We start from the raw sequence: 17,057 nt of genomic DNA, 5'->3' as shown, positions 1-17,057 counted from the left end.
TAAGAAAATCAATGCATAGGGATCACACGGAGATAGTGCAAAGTGGATACGTTATCAGCGCCTGTCCAACGGTTAGACAGGTGCGGACAGCAGTGCAGAGAGCACTGCGCAATGTTTCAAGCATGTGACAAAGTGCGAGGTGAAAGCTTCAAGGCCCGTCGTTTCCACTTGGAACGAAACAGGTGCAACAGATTCAGTACTGATTAGTCCCATTATCGATAACTTCATTGTAAATTCGTCGCATGAAGGCGGACTGTCGTCAAGCGTTGCTCTATCCTTGGCTCCGAAGCAGCAAAAAAAAAAAAAAAAAAAGCGACACGCTTGCTTTTGCCATGCGGCCTGCTTCGGATCTTCGGTTGTAGCAAGTGTGCACAGCACAGTTTGGAATTTCGACGCAAAAACAATGCTGACTACTACTTGTAACAAGGCATTCGCAAATCCACAAATCGCTCGAAAAAAAAAAACGCTGTCCACATGAACGTTCTTGCCAACACCACACTGCGAACCACATTTCACATCAGGAACGCCGCGGCCCATGCGGCAAAATGCAACCGTGCAGATGGCATCGGTGCAGCTAAGCAAATAGCACCACCACGCATTCGAAAGCCCATTGCATACACCGATAGACTGACTAAATCGGAGGTCAGGTTCAGTCCACTTTCAAAGTTGTTGAAATATTTCGGTGAGTTACTGTGCGATGAAACGTCAAAAACCACCTGAAGCCTGGGAGAGTAACGTGCAACAGCCTAGTGCAGCATGTAGTAAACGGCATCAGCTTCACTCGTACTGTCCGTAAGTTTTGCTATCCCTAGCTGGTCGTAGTTTCTGATCACAGCGTCGGTAGTCCTGACACAATTCTGGGGAGTTTAGAAAGTGCCTTATAAAGTGGTATAGTGACATTGGCTTCCAAGGAACCGCCTTCTTCTAATGTCCATCCGTTTATTTGATGGTCCCGCCAAACACAGAAAAATACAATAGAGGCGTGGAAATTTCTGAAATTTCAAACACTTTGCGAATGCTGTTTGCTATTCGATTTGCAGTGCACTTTTATCATTCAAAGTGCTGAATGTTTTCGAGTATTGAAAATTTGGAAATAATTGAGCAGTAAAAGTTGGCTTTGCCGCATGACATTCAAATTTTCTATCTTCACTGCATGGCATGCCCTCTTTCGTTTACTTTTTGCATGACGCTGAAGTTGTGCAAAAAAGCTTAACACGCGGTCATACTATCACGCTTAAAAATAAATGAACAACTGTATACCAACTGGTAGAGGTTTCAGAAGTGTCAAAGGCGGTGGCGGTCAAGACCATTGCTAATGACATCGAGGTTTTCCTGGCTTTAACACACCATTTGCTCACTTCTCATTTTTCTTCCACTCAGTTTTTATGTGTACCAACTTTCAGCCTTTTGTCCACCTGCTTGAGGGTCTAGCTTCATTCAACAGCAGAAGATCAAAAAATAAACTAAAAAAATCACTCCACAAAGTGAACACCCTCTTCCAAAACACTTATGCAGAGGCTGGACGGGCTGCAGAATGCAGAACGCCCTTACTCTATGAAAAAGAACATGTGTCATTTCTTGTGCTACTGCACGCAGCATGCAACCCAACACGAAACAGCGAAAAGAACTCTTGTGCGATTGCTACAAAAAACTTTTCAGAACTGAATCACTTTTGTGAACTGTAGCAGTCATGCTGACAGTGCGCTACGGACAAAGGCTCTAGATTGGTCGACGTTCTATAACTTTGAGGCTCCCACGCAATTACAGCTTTCAGCCCCATTTCATGCAGCAATGACCTCGGTCTGCCTTACGTGGTTCTTCCACTACACCATCCCTGTTGCACTAAGCTCATGTGCTTGCGCTTTGTGCATAAAGTAACCGACAGGTGTCCTGAGCTCGAGAATGCCTAGATTGGGCTGTGTGTCGACCTGCCATTCCAGGTGCAGAGGCACAAATGAACGGGTGTAGCACTTTTGTCTTCTGTCTGGCGCCAAGCGTAGGGAGAAGTGGAAAAGGGCACTAGAACGGTCGGAAGCTGACTGTTTTAGCTGTGATTGTAAGAGCGTTTGATTTTATGAGGAGTACTTTGATGGTATTGGCATTATAGTAACTTGCAGCTTTATTGGCAGCGGGCATGTGTTTTTGCAAAAAGATAAAGCAAGGCGCTGCAAATGAACTGTGTTTTCTACCTCTCAACTGGTTACATTGATTTGATTGATTATGGGGTTTAATGCACCAAAGCTACACTTGGACTATGAGGCGCGCCGTATTAAAGTACTCTGGATTTATTTTGACCTCCTAAATATCTTTAAAATATGCCAAAATCTCGACATGAGCATTTTTGCTTTTTGCCTTTATTGTCGGGTCCTAGTCAGGCTGCACGTGCAATCAAAGCTCCTTTGGAGTTTCTTCGGAGCACAGAACTGGACAAAGTTTTGTCATTGAAAATTTTGGCCGCATCAAAAGACATCTTTTCGTCTTCACGTTTTATTTTGTTTGTTTGTTTTTCTTCTCTCATTTAGCGTAGCAAGCCAGCCCGACGGCTCGGCTAACATCGCTGGTCTGCATTAAAGTGAACTAAAGCTATTGTATTGGTGTACAATTAAAGCTATTGTATTGGTGTTGAGTGCATAGAATTTTTACTGATTGCAAGAACATAGTGTATGTGATGATGCTCAAGTATCAATTTATATTTAAGGAACCCAGGAGAAGAAAAATATGAATGGTGCAAAATGAAAGGGTTCAACATGCATGGAACTACTTGATCATTACGAGTTGTGGGCCTATCGATGAAATGTCAATAAACCGTGCTGCAGTTTAGCGTCATCTAGTGCTGATTTTTTTTTTTTCAAGTCTGCATAAACTTAACTTATTGTTGTATGTAGTGCTGTTCACTTAATTTTGTGTGTTTCAATTCTGTATTACTTAGTACATTTGGTAGCATTAAACAAAGGAACTCATTTTGTTGTCCCTTTACTTGCCTAACTTTGGCCGAAAGAGGCTTCATTTCAAAACAGAAGACCGCGTTATAAGTGGAAATTACGGAAATGAACTAGATCTTGGTAACTCATTAAGGCATCACTGCTCTTAACAAAACGTAGCCAGTTTTGTTTATAACTAAGGCTTATTAATTCATGCATCTATAAATCTCTGGGGCCTATCTGTTTTTGTACATAGCTGTCTTGTTTTGAAATAAAATTATATCGGCGAGTTTTATTTTGTGTGGGGTATACACGTCGTGTTCTGCCGTGAGTCTTCTGCAATTAGTGTGAAGCCAATTTTTCTTCAGCACCTCCAGCTGCCCTTGTCACTAATTTTTTAAATTTTTTATTGAAGTGCGTACTGCGAACCAGAGGCCCAAGAAGGAAGGGCATAAAGGTGTGAACAAGATCATAGATACCAGCAGTTCAGGATACAACATGTGGCAGCAATGAGAAAGAACAAAAGGTTAAAATAAACTAAACATTTGCTTCTATGTATTCAAATTAATTAAGACATATGTTCAGGCGTATTTTTCCAGTCGATAATACATGTGGGAAAAAAAATTTCAACCGGTGTGTAGAACGGGTGAAAGAATGAAAATGGTAATGATGAATATTATTTTGAAGTATGTCTTGGTCTTGTATCTAGGCCAAGTTTGTAGCATAACAACAGCAAAAAATTTAAGGCATTAAGATTTCTTTTTTCCCTAGTGTTTCAATCGCACCAGTTTGCACGAGCTCATTAATAGAATCCGTGTGCCCATAGTTAGAATTCTGAACAGTGAACAAATGTAAGATGCAAAAACTTTCTCCTTGACTAATATTCGAATCCCATAAGCTTATATGACCTCACAAAGAGAATTTGTGCAATTATATTTAGAATAAATAAAGTCAACAGCCTTTCTTAGAGCCTTTTCAACCAATTCGATATTATTTCTTCTATAGGGGTCTGAGACGGTGCAGGCATACTGAAGTTTCTATCAAATTAAAGTAGGGTACAAAAGTAATCTAACTTTTGCTGGAGTATCGGTGAGTTTATGCTTTATAATACTGACTTCATGACAAAATGAGGAAACATTGGTTTTTATATGTGACTTCAGCTCAAGTTGCTAGTTTATACAATAGCTATACGAGTACATTTCTGAGCTTCGGGCAAGTTTTCCTGAAAAAGGGTAAAAAAGTGTGAGTGGACTCTTTTTGTTGATGATATGAAGGGAGACTGCAGTCATCCGGTTTTAACCCCGTAGCCCACACATGACTCCACGAGGGGATATTATAAGAAATAGTGAAATTGCCAGCATATAGCGAAATCTGTCTAGGCTCATTTACAATGGAAATAATTCATTACAGAAAATTTAAAGGAAAGACCAAGGGCACTACCATGGGGACCATTAGAAGTAGGAGGGGAGTGTCAGCTATTCACTCCAATCCGATGAACAAGCAGTAACCCAGGCTGCAAGAAAGGAGCGGGGAGGGTGGGAGGCAGTATGTGAATTGATTTTTTGAAATTAATTTGGCCAGACGGCTGGTACCCCCAGTAAGTGCAGGTGGTGGGACTGGCCTGCTTCTGTGAGGGATAAAAAAAAAAAAAAAACTTCCATTCTGCTGTATGAATCGCTCATGCAGACGTGTACGGACGCGTGCTTTTACAAACCCCGGACCAGGTTCTAAGCCTGTGCTAATTTGCAAACAAAATCTGTAGTGTCGGAATCAGCATAATTAACTGTAAACAAATGTACTTGAAACATGCAGCAAAGCGTTAAATGTGCCTAGCTGTGTTTTCTGTGGAAGTTATTAGTAAAACTGTTGACCTGGATGGGAGCCTTCGTACAGTCGTCCAGAAAAGGTAATCTCGTTGTAGAACACAAAGGTCAAAGCCGGCATCGCCATTAAAAAAAAAAAAAAAAAAGAAAACACTGCGGCGACGGTCGGTGGAACTATTCCGGTTTTTGCCAGTTCCTAAATACGATCGCTGACTGTCGTAGTTCCACAGGCGCGTAATCGCAAAATGAGTACGTAAATATGTGTTTAAGAGATGCGGACATGATGTTAAGGTAACAACTATGCTGCCTGCCGATATTCCCAGACCAAAATTTTGTACCCTGCGTCGCAGAATTTAAAATACCAGTGCTCATTGCAATTGACGAAAGAAGCGCTAACATTTGCCGCAACGACGCAAATAGACAGACCGTGCGCACCGTATCAGAATGCGATGCGCTGAACGGTCGAGAGCTTGTTTCTGCGTAATCATAGAGCGCTGCTACGTACGTGGACGCATGTTACATTGCTGGGAGAGCGATTATGCTTCAAAGAACAGTCTTGCCGCATGAGATTCGGAAAAACGGGAAGATTTTGCGCCGTCGCCGCTTCATAATCCAAGCCAGAGTGACCCTGCCCGAGCCAAGCTGCAGCATCGCCGGGCATGCACTGGTTTATGGGAAGCTCTCCAATGCGCTTGCGTCTACATAGACGTTACGGCTGCAGGCTGATTAAGTCTAATGAGATCAACATTCGCGCCATGCTGAGGGAAATAAACTCAAATTTTCTCAAATGACCACAATAGCTGTTTGAGCGTAAACAAAAAGTACTATAAGGTCGGACGAACCAATCACAATATTCGATTCAAGTGACGCATTTGGCCCGACACTGATGGCGGCGTCCGGCTCCCAAATGCAAAAGAAAACGGCCGCCCGACTCAGACTCGCGTGTCGGCCCGACAAGTCGGATCCGACATGTCGGATCCGACTTGTCGGACTCAAAAGAAAACGGGCTTAAGCCGACGTCACGGAGGCGCGCTCCGCAGCGCCGCCCGTGGTCGCGCTCACCGCCAATAGCCGATCTGCACGACGATTTTCAAAGGCAGTTGAAAGTTTCCGCATTCACCCGCAATGTTCTGGTGTCGCCACTGCTGCCTAGTTTCGTTCTCGTAAATTGACAAAAAAAATTTTAAAGCTTTTCTCGGCAAAAAAAATCTTTATGAGTGACAAAATTGATTAATACGATAAATTTAGGTGAATTTGTTAAGTAGGAAGTCTTTTAAGAACCTGGCTACAGTTACGAGCGTACGTCTTGATGTCTGGCCACGCTGGCGACGCTGGCCCTGCATCAGTCAGTATTGGCGGTGAGCGCGAACACAGGCGGCGCTGCGAAGCGCGCCTCAGTGACGTCAGCTTAGGGATTCTCGCATTTGTCGTCTGCTTCACTCAAGATCGCTCTCCCTGCTGTTTCTTTGCGCTCGGTCAACGTCTGATGCTTGTCCGCACCAGAATTGGCGTGTGGGTAACTTTTTATCATAATAATAGGCTTAAAATCGCATACACTAGCTCATGGTGTCAATTAAAGTACAGTTTTGGGTACCGCTACAGGAGAAACATTGCTGGCGCCACCCCATTCCTTGCGAAGCCGGTCCTGTGCGGAGCGCGAAGAGTCGGAGCTAGGCGTGAGCTTCTCATGTAAGCATTCGAACAAGGAACAGTCAGCTGCTAATAACCGACAACAGCGAATATGGAAGACCAAAACAAATTATAGGCCTTCAGGGCTGCCGGCTTTGGCAGAAGGCATCACGATTCCCGGTAATCATATGTAAGGTAAAGCAGTTTTTGCAACCTCGAACGTGTTTTGTCACATCACTTTACGTTGTCAAGGCATGAAAGTTTGCCGACATGCACTATAGACTGCAAAAACGGTAGGTTGAGTTCCAAATAACCCAGTGTGTATATACGCGCGTGCTGATTCTATACCAGGCATCTAACCAGTATGGAGGTTTATTGAGTAAAACGAGTCACGTCTTCATTAAATTTATAGTAACACATATATGTTTGTTAAGACCTGGAGGGATATTTCGGAACATTTTGCACAGCCATATGTTCCCAATATTCGGATATGCGTTATAGGAAAACTGCACTCAAGAGGAGGAGGAAGAGTAAGGGGAGGAGGGGAAAACTTTGTTTAACAATTAAATCGATCTGCTTAGTGGGCCGGGTCCTCAGTCCAGGACAAGAGAGTAAAAGTAATTTTTTTCAAATCATGGAACGCCATCCCGAGTAGAACAGGATTTGTTCTTCGCGCCTGGAAGGGTTGAAAAGCAATAAAGAGCTACTTGGAATACTTCTTCGGTTTCGAGTCTTGTAATATATGCAGGTATACTATTTATTACGTTACTTAGCGAGTATATCATGCCTTCAACACCGTAATCATGTCATCATTGTTCGAGGTGAGAGTCAGTTCGTTATGATAACGATATAATTACGATAGAAATTCGGAGCACAAAAGCCGCCTTCGAGTACTGTGGACCACGTTGTTTAGGGCGCGATCGCGGTGGCGTAGCACGAACCTTCTCATTGTATTTGCATGTGAATAAACAAAGCACGCTGCGGATATGCATCTTCTTGCACGCAGCCGTAATGAAAGCCAATTTGTGAAGAAGGGAATGTATGCCAAACAAAATGAAGGAAATATCCACACGACCTTTGTGAGGCTCCCAAACATCCCGAAACCTCCTAATAAAAAGTTGGTGACGGCGCAGAAAAATTAATGCGTTGGGCAGAAAAAAAAAAAGCAAGAAACATTAACCCGATACAAGACAACAACGAAAGAAACAGAAGAAAGCCGCTTTATTAGAGGCCGCTTATTTAGTAGAGGCCGCTGCTTGGTACGTAGTATTCGACTGTTGAGTCTTCATAGGAGCATCTCAAAAATACTGCAGGGAAGCCTACGCATTTTCAATACTTATCGAGAAGCTCTGATCGCTGATCCTCGCGAATAAGCAAGAAAGGACGAGTTACACACGATCTTCTGACCGATACTCTGAGGGAAGTTGTTCTCTATCTATTCGTGTGTTGCAAACTTGCGGGGGATACAGCTTCAAATTATTCAGGTGCGTCAGAAGCTGGCAAAATAACTGAATCGCTAGAAATACGCTTTTTAACGCACTACAGCAACGAAGCGGGCGATTTCTAGCCCAGGCACTGTTACCCCTCACAAGCGGAGTGTAGCAGACGACAGCGGCGCGAATCCCTAAGCCGACGTCAGAGCCAGGGGGCGCCACTCAAACATCTCACCGCCAATATTATCTCTATGCCTGCATCCGTTCAGCGCGATTTTTCAAAGCGGTGGTGCAGATGCAGATTCCAACGTTTTTAGAGATTCTACGATCGTTTATCATCAGTTTCCTTCCTTTTTCCTCCATTTACCGGTTTTTCGAGGCCTCGATGGAGGAAAATGAACATAGTGGCATCGAGCCGGGTGTGGAGCTTGCCATAGAGATAGCCGCCCTCGAAGAAATGGACGCCGAAGTAGAGGCGGCGAAAGCCGCAGCGGATGCATTGGACGAACAGCTTCTTTGTATCAACCATGTCGTAACCTGGGCTGCGGCGTGTTCGGCGAATCCCACTGAAAAGCGCATTTTGATGCACTCACGCCACGAAGGGTGGTTTAACTCTTTCGCTACCGCAGAAAATTGACCAATTTTGGGGGGTCCAAGAAAACATTTTTTTTTCTGCTAAAAAATTATTTAGGCACTAATTGCAGGAGCACAAAATGCAGATTATTTAACGGCCTTTCCAATAACACCAGTTTTTTAAAGGTTTTCATATATCATAGTTGTGAAAAAAAATATCAAAATCAAAAGTTTTGTCAAGTCGTCGAAAAAAATGATAAAAAAGGAGTTATGTATATCAAACCACCGGTAGTAGAAAAAAATTAGAATATACATTTTGCAGGGAAACATTTCAAAAACACACCCTAAAAAAAATGTCGACTTGCGCGGAACAGTTTTTCCGATATAAAAAAAAATGTTAGCACGCACGGTGCTCGTGTCATGCGGTGAAGCCCAACCTCTAATTCAAACTGTGCAATTTTGGGTGGTTCCTTGGAATAAATCTGGCGGTTTGACGTTATCAGAGGCACCAATTTGCCCCCAAATAACGTAAAAACATCTTGCCAATGGCTGACTTTGCATTTACAGCGAGCACAATATTTGGGACAAGCACGCGATGCAGAAAAAAACATGCATGAAGTTGAAAACGGAACGCCGTGGCTGATGTTTGTTGTCGTTCACGGTCAGTTATCTCTCAAAACATAAAGCTGAGCTTTATTATCATCTTCTTACTCGCAATTGTAGCCTTGCTCGCAAAAATGAGGTACGATGAGCTAGAATCGTCCCCTGCGATCTTTGGCCAAGTAGCAGTCGCGCGCTAAAAAAGATCAGCACAACGAGCCTCCTCTATTGCAGCGCCACCTAACATTTTTCAAAAGAAACAGTACAAAAACTTATCAGAGACTCCGTCCGAATAGACAGTTCAACTAAGCAGCAACATTAGACACCCGGATATCCCCTCGCATGAAAACGAAACTGGAAGGCGAACAGCTGGCAGTGTAAGGCACCTGACGTTCAGGAACGGTGGACGAACCTTACTGCGCATGCGCCAACTAGACATAAAAAAACAAACAAAGCAACTTTGTTTTTTTTTTTTTTTTGCCGGATGTGACGTTATGCTTAAAGAAAAATGGCAGCTGTTGCGCGGTTATCTCGCTGCGCTCTTCTCGTCGTGATTTTTGCCTGCCGTTGCAGCGGTGCATAGGTGTTTGGCTTACGATTGTGATGAAGGCGCTCTTGAACTTCTGGAGAGCACTTACGGTGGTGTGCAGCGTGTGACCTGGACGCTGAGTGTGTTCGCGTAGTACGTTGCGACGGTGACCACGGGCGCCCTGCATCAGTTCTGCCGCCTCGATTTACGACAGTGATGACTGCGTTCCCGACGAACTTCTGCGGTGTGTTTTATTAGAGCGCCGTGTTGAGGCCGCTGGGCGTTTCGCCGCCGCCGTGTTGTGGCGAGAGGCAGCAACGCCGGTCAGACGAGGGCACTGGGACGGCGCATGACCACTCCCATCGTAACCAAGCTAGCCACTGCAAACGTAGACCGCAGGGCTGTGTTTTTGTCCCAGTATAACGGAGTTAACCTGTGCGAAGGTATAATGTTCGGAGTCGTGAGGCAGGCAGGTAATGTTTACCATTGCGAAGGTGTAGTAACTACCATGCTGAATAATCTGTCTGCTAATCACTTCGTTGGTCTGAAACCTTAAGCCAGCTGATAATAGGACATGCAGCCCGGTGGGAGGTAGGGCTGCGCACAGGACAAAGGTTTTTTTGTTGTTGTTACCAGCTGTAGGAACCAAGCCCTAATAATACACATCCAGGCCTCAAGTAGTGAATGAGAAAATATTAACTAGCTGCACTTAGCCCTGGTGCCAAGCATTTTTTTTTTTTTCGTGGGCCCTCTCAAGTTGCCGTTTTTAAAATTATCCCTTCTGAGGCACGTTCAAGCTGGTATAATGCTATGCATTCAACACACGCTGAACAGTTCACTACCCAATATGTCCTTGATGTGCGCTGTCACATGCCGAAGAACAATATTGTATTTAAGTTGGTGCTTTTAGGAACAGATCTTACGATGTGCAATGCTTTCAACGTCATTTCTTCTGTGTTTAGCGTGACTGAGCTGTGTCTGCAGCAATCTTACCGCAAATAAGTTCATCATCATCATCATCACCAGCCTATCTACGCCCACTGCAGGGCAAAGGCCTCTCCCATTATTCTCCAATTACCTCGGTCCTGTGCCAACTGTGACCAATTTATCCCCGCAAACTTCTTGATCTCATCGGCCCATCTAACTTTCTGCCGCCCCCTGCAACGCTTGCCTTCTCTAGGGATCCACTCTGTTACCTTTAATGACCAGCGGTTATCTTGCCTTCGCATTACATGCCCTGCCCACGTCCATTTCTTCTTCTTAATTTCTACTAATATTTCTTCTTCTTAATTTCTAGGTACTGACTACAGTGACGGGGCCCCGTCACTTTAAAATCTGCACTACAGTGACGGGGCCCCGTCACTTTGAAATCTGCACTACAGTGACGGGGCCCCGTCACTTTAAAATCTACACTACAGTGACGGGGCCCCCTCAATATATCAAAATCAAAACCAGCCGATTAGCCGCCGTTCCTCGTTGTTGGATTTGGTGCAGTGGTTCAGCCGCTGACTACGGGCGTTATAGTCCGTAGTTCGATTCACGCGTCGTGTTTTTTATATTTGTGTGTGTGTGTGCGTGTGCGTGTGCGTGTGTGTGTGGTGAGAGCAGTCGGTCTTGGTTTTTTACTCAAGCGGCCGAACCGCTCAGCTGGAGCCAAGGCCGACGTAGCCATCGCCAGTTACACCCGATCTCCTGTAATTATTATCAGTCATTAATAATTAACAGTGACTCTGGCTAGTCAGTGAGCGGAAGCGGTTTGGCCGGTTAGGTAAAAATCAAGACTGACTGCTCTCGCGGAAATATTGTGAAGCGGGCGTCGGGTGGCGGCTTGGAGATCCGTTCGGATAGGGCTAGAGTTAGTCCGACCATCTGTAATTGATAATAATGATTAATAATTATCAGTGATTCTGGCTAGTCAGTGAGCGGTAGTGGTTTGGCCGGTTGGGTAAAAATCAAGAGAGACTGCTCTCCACGCGAGCAATTGCGTTTCCTCTGGACGGAACTTTTGGGGCCCCGTCACTGTAGTGCAGATTTTAAAGTGACGGGGCCCCGTCACTGTAGTGCATGTTTTAAAGCGACGGGCCCCGTCACTGTAGTCAGTACCTTTTTTAAAACCATGACGTCACGTCCGGCAAAAAAAAAAAGTCGCTTTCTTTTGTTTTTTGATGTCTAGTTGGCGCATGCGCGGTAGAGCTCGTCCACCGTTCCTGAACGTCAGGTGTGTAAGGCCGGTTTGAAGCGCTGTCCTCGGCGGAACAGATATCTGGCGACTGGGTGTGACCTTTTGACTTGCATCTGAAGTTCTTATCGCAGAAATCGGGTTAGGGTGGGGGGAAATGAGGAGCGGCGTGCTTTGTTCGAGGATCAGTCGCGGACGCTTCAGGCGCCATGGCAGTTAGCCTTGAAGTTGGGTAACTGCGTAGTTGCGCTAAATATGAATTTCGCGATGCAGAAACGAAACCGAAACTGTTGTAAACTGTTTGGGAATGGTCCTGGGGTAAGTAGAACTACCAGAGTACTTAGGACAACTTGCGCAAAGGCAATAAAACTGCCTAAAATCATAAAGTAGCTTTGCAACCAGGCACTGCTTGACATTTTCAGCCGATTTCTGGGATTATTACTGTCAGAGCGTGAACCTGACGATTGAAAATCGTTTGCTAGTTCCCCATTCACGCCCTGATAGCAAAAAACAAGCGCTGGTGCAGAGTAATTACGAGTTGCACGCATTCTTCGTTGGTAGCCTTGAGGCGCGATGACCACGCCCCTTTTCCACAACCAGGTGATTCAAAAGCGTGTCAAAAATCACGTTTCCGTTGCAAAAATGAAAACAAAACTGATTTTGAAAGGCCATTTTCTGATCTAACTCCGAACAGCTTTACTTGTTCGAGAAACACCTGGAACGCTATGAAAAGGCGCTCCCAAAAGTATCGATCAAATTAATCGATTTTGATAGGCGCGGTAGCGAAAGAGTTAAAAGAACGCTGCCACAGCTGGACGAGCAAAATTTCAAGCGGATGTTCAGAGTGTCGCGAGTGACATTCCGGTTCATTGTCGAAAAGTGCCGAAAAAGCTCGAGAACATGAACACCAACATTCGCGACGCAACGCCGGTGGAAAAACGCGTTGCAGTGGGCCTCTACAAACTGTGTTCCTCCGCGGAGGACAGGACTATTGCCCTGGTGTTCGCCGTGGGGCGATCGTCAGTGAACAAGCTGTACCGTGAGTTTTGTGAGGCGGTTGTGGAGCTCATGGAGGCCGACTGGATAAAGATGCCGTCATCGGAGGACATGGCAGAACACACCCGGGAATTCACTGCTGTGACGGCATTCCCCCAGGCCGTAGGTGCCATGGGCGGCTGTCACTTCCCGGTGTCACCACCGAAGGAACACGCGGCCGACTATATCAACTACAAAGGCTGGTAAGCCATGCTCTTACCTCGAAAGATACTTTTCACATGGTTATTTTGCTTCTGCCATAAAACTCGCGCCTTAAAATTTGCCTTCAGACGTTATTGGTCAGCAACTAGAAATACTAAAAAAAAAAAATTAATGACAGCCAGCTTCGTCTTGCTGATGCATTGTCTCACCCATTGATACTTGCACATTTTTGTTGCTACGAAATGTGCCCACTTGAGCTGTGTATCTTCCAGGTACAGCATGATCCTGTTGGCCCTGGTGGGCCACCGCTACCGCTTCAGGTTCGTGAACGTGGGCTCACCAGTCCAGTGCCACGATTGGTTCATGCACCAGAGATCGGACCTGGCTCGCCACATTAATGGGCCACTGTTCCAGACACCTGTGGCCAACATCAGCGGCACGGCTGTGCCTCCACTGATCCTTTGCGATCAAGCGTTCCCCCTTACGCCCAACCTCATCAAGCCCTTCAGCCACAGAAGCCAGCTAGACGATGGGCAGAGAAGATTCAACTATGAGCTCTCAAAGTCCAGACGCATAGTTCAAAATGCGTTTGGACGGATGAAGGCAAGGTTTCGGTTCTTGCTGAAACGCATGGGGTGCGACATAGACAATGCCAGGCTCGCCATTCACGCATGCTGCATCCTGAACAACGTGTGCGAGCACTTTGGTGACACTGTTTTGCAGCAGTGGTGTGCCGAAGTTGAGGCAAACAATGCACTATATGATCAGCCTGCACACAACACACATGCTGTGCAGGCCACTGGAAATTCAGTCAGGGCAGCCATTGTGGAATACTACAGGAGGCAGTGAAGCAACATTTATTTTCTCAGTGTCAATCAAAATACCTCGACATGGAGCTTTACAACTTCTCCTGCATCTTGATTTGCCGCTTGCGCAGCTCAAGCTCTTTGGCCCTCGCAGCTTTGAGGTCTTCACGGAGTAGCCTCTGCTCATCGAGAAGTGCCCCAAAGTCTACAGCAGATGAGGATTTTCTTTATTTTCTTTATTGTGGATGAGGATTTAATATTTTCGTTATTGTGACATGCAGACACTGCGTGCGAGAGTACGAACGTTCGCGTTTCAAAGGCCTTTGAGAATTTCAAAGGTCGGATGTCGTCCTCCTTCGACTTGGATGGCATTTCAGTCAAATGCCTTTGAAAAACGTCGTGTAGCAGCTCAAAGGTGTCATTTGAGTCAAATGGCATTCGACTCAAAGGCCTTAGAAATGCTCGTGTAGCACGGGTATTACCTTACGTTATTTCAGCTGATGTAAGCGCAGAAAAAGTTATTTGTAGGAACTGATACAGTGTTATACTAACGCTGTATATTTGCGGTAATAATTGACGTGCACCATGCTATCAAGGAGGTGCTAGTACCGATATTATTGCGAAAATGATAATATATTAGTATTGCTGCGAAACTGCAAGCAACGCGTGTTGCAATTCAGTACTCCCAGGTGCTACACTAGCTACGTTGATAAAAATAAATTGTGAAACTGCATTTGTGCCTTAGGGCATTAGCGAAAATCTGTCGTGCACACCTTAATTGGTACAGGTATGCTGCAATTTTTCAGCACACATTTTGGCAGTAATAGGGCAAAACACAAGAAAAAAGCAAAACAAGTTCTGAATTTAGTCGCACTTCTCTCGTCATTTTTACTGATTATGAGCTGTTCCTATTCAGAATAACGCTAGCAGGCACTCTCCCCCCCTCCTCCCATGCCTCAGCTGCTGTGTGTTACCATTAAGTACTGCTTAGTAGTACAGGTTTGTCTTTCATAAGTTCAGGAGCTTCAGTTCAAAAGTTCAGGAGCTTGCCACTATGATGTGCACGTGTCATTGCACGAACAAAAACCATCTCTACATGCAAAGGACCACTTCACGAAAGACCAGTTCGAGCCTGCAGTGCCTGAAAACTACGCGTTAAGAAGGTGGAATGCAAAGCTGTGCTTTCACTGTTTAATCTTGGGCCATAGAAACCAGGTAGGAACAAAACTGCGTAAAGCCACAATCTCAACAATCAATATTTCATACCTTTTAATGTGTGTGCAATGCAGCAAATTTTATGTCGCCCGCATGTAGGTACAGAAATGGACCAAGGGCATGTCGCCAAACAATCCAGAAAAAGCGATGAACAAGGTAAATCGAAAACGTTTGGCCTAGTAAAAAGACACTGCAGTCAGTTCCTAATTTCGCGGATTGATAGCGTGTTTGTCCCGTACAACCCATTCGCAAACAAACAAAAAGCTTACATGAAGCATAAAATGTACGAAATACGAAAAGCAATATTTCAAAGGCTGGAATAGCGTGAAACGCTGTAGTAGTAGTTGCGGTGGCTGAAAATGGGGCATGCTTTTTTTATTTCTCGCTAATTAGAAATGAACTGAGGCTCCAGACGTCCGCTAAATTTTGAAATAATGGATTAAATAGGTTAAACAGCAATATGCAACTACAGTAAAGTTTTCAACGCATTCGCTGCAGTGTCCCAGTAATGAAGCAACTGTAAACTCCCAATTAGCTATTCATGGCATCTGCATGATCGCTATTATGCTAGAAAGATCAGGTGGCACCAGTGCTTTTTGTTCAAGCATTGATAACTCTTTTATGTTTTTATCTTTTGTGTATTTTTTCTAATGTTAACTACTCAAATTTTAATAAAAAAATGATCGCGTGTCTGCGTTTGAAATGAGCTGTTTTTAGCTGCCTTTGACAAACACATTTCCGTTTGCATCGAATCCACACAGTGTGCAAAGATTTTCAGATGCACAGACAATTTTCTTGTTGTTCTGGATAATAGGCCAGTCGCTGTGAAAAATATTTCGAATGCTCTTCAAAATAACTCAAAAAGGCTCAGGTTCGCTCACAAGTTGGGAGAAAAGAGACGCTGGCAGTTCTTAAATGTGCATCATTTTGAGTTAAAGTTCCGTCTGCTGGTGCTACTTCCCTTGGTCGAGGAAACCAGTTCTTCTAACACTGTTAGAAGAAGGATGTACCTTTAAAGAGACACTGAAGTCAGAATACAAGTTGCTCCAGATTGATAGATTAAATTAACGAGAACACGAAAATACCACTCTTATGCATAATTTTTTTTTTTAATAAGCCAGAATATAGCGAAGACATGAAGACATGTGCTGCCACTGGCTATACCGCGCAAATTGCACCGAAAGTGCCTAACTCATCTTGGGAGTGCAACGTCTTTCCTGGCTTCCACTGGATGGCACTACTCATCCATACCTGGGGCGGCGGTACCGCTTTTCAAGGAAGCGCGTGAGCTACTAATGAGTGGTGTGTTTGACGCTAACATTCACGGGCCTCAAAAGGACAGTACGTTATTCGACAAAACGTCAATACTGACCGCAGGTCCCACGTAGGAATATTTCGCTTAGTTGTCCGGAGTTGCAAACAACGTGAGAGTTGGGAAAAGCACGACTGATTTGACCGAAACTGACCAAACTGCTTGGTACGTGATGGCGTTGTACGGTAAAAGCTTGCTAATTCAAACTCGACAGGGACCATAAAATTGTTCCAATTAAGCGGAGTTCAAATTAGCGGGTGGGCGCTTGAATTAATGAAAATCGCACCATGCTGTGCGGGCAGAACACAAAGAAGCCATTTCTGGACTCATTATCGCAAACTAGGCGCTACTACACTACACAGCGACCGTGGCACAAAGAAAACCTGCAACGGCGTGTACCCGCACACTGGCGCCTGCAGTGGAGGCGAAATAAGCTGCCACAGCAGTGTAGCGTACGTACTACGCTGTTGTTTTTCTGCTTCGTTGTTTTGCATCTCTAGCAAATTTTGTTTGGCTTAGATTTGCAACACATCGTAATACCTCTGGGATGACTTCTGCGAGGAGCGTTGGATACAGGGGATCCCAGTTCGAATGAACCATTCCATAAACCGGCGCGTTCGAATTATCGGGAGTGTTCCCCCATTAAAATACACAGGGCTGTGATGGGACCAGGGCGTCAGTTCGAATTAACCGAGTTTGAATTAAGGAGCTTTTACTGTATTTGGTTGCTTCTGTACCGCTATACATCACTGCTGCCTTGCTTGCTTCCAATTTATTATTGTGCAAACAGCGAGTGCAGTCTCTGTGTCATGTTTGATGTGCGTTTGATTAGTGGTTGGA

At 44.8% G+C, this 17,057-nt stretch overlaps 2 protein-coding genes across 5 annotated transcripts in view; one reads left to right on the top strand and one right to left on the bottom strand.

Annotated features, from left to right (window-relative positions):
- Positions 1–17,057, bottom strand: part of LOC144149500 (iris-like) — a 72,614-nt gene that overhangs the window by 36,550 nt on the left and 19,007 nt on the right. The window lies entirely within an intron of this gene.
- On the top strand, positions 12,002–16,010 carry LOC144149435 (uncharacterized). Its single transcript, XM_077680998.1, has 2 exons — positions 12,002–12,925; positions 13,157–16,010. The coding sequence occupies exons 1-2, from the start codon at positions 12,588–12,590 to the stop codon at positions 13,731–13,733; spliced, it is 915 nt and encodes a 304-aa protein (XP_077537124.1). The 5' UTR covers positions 12,002–12,587; the 3' UTR covers positions 13,734–16,010.

The sequence above is a fragment of the Haemaphysalis longicornis genome, unplaced genomic scaffold (assembly GCF_048455015.1).
Source record: "Haemaphysalis longicornis isolate Haplotype H1 unplaced genomic scaffold, Haemaphysalis longicornis Haplotype H1 scaffold_8, whole genome shotgun sequence".
NCBI lineage: Eukaryota > Metazoa > Arthropoda > Arachnida > Ixodida > Ixodidae > Haemaphysalis > Haemaphysalis longicornis.
Note: the sequence above shows the minus strand (reverse complement) of the source record. Positions and strands in the feature narration are given on the sequence as shown.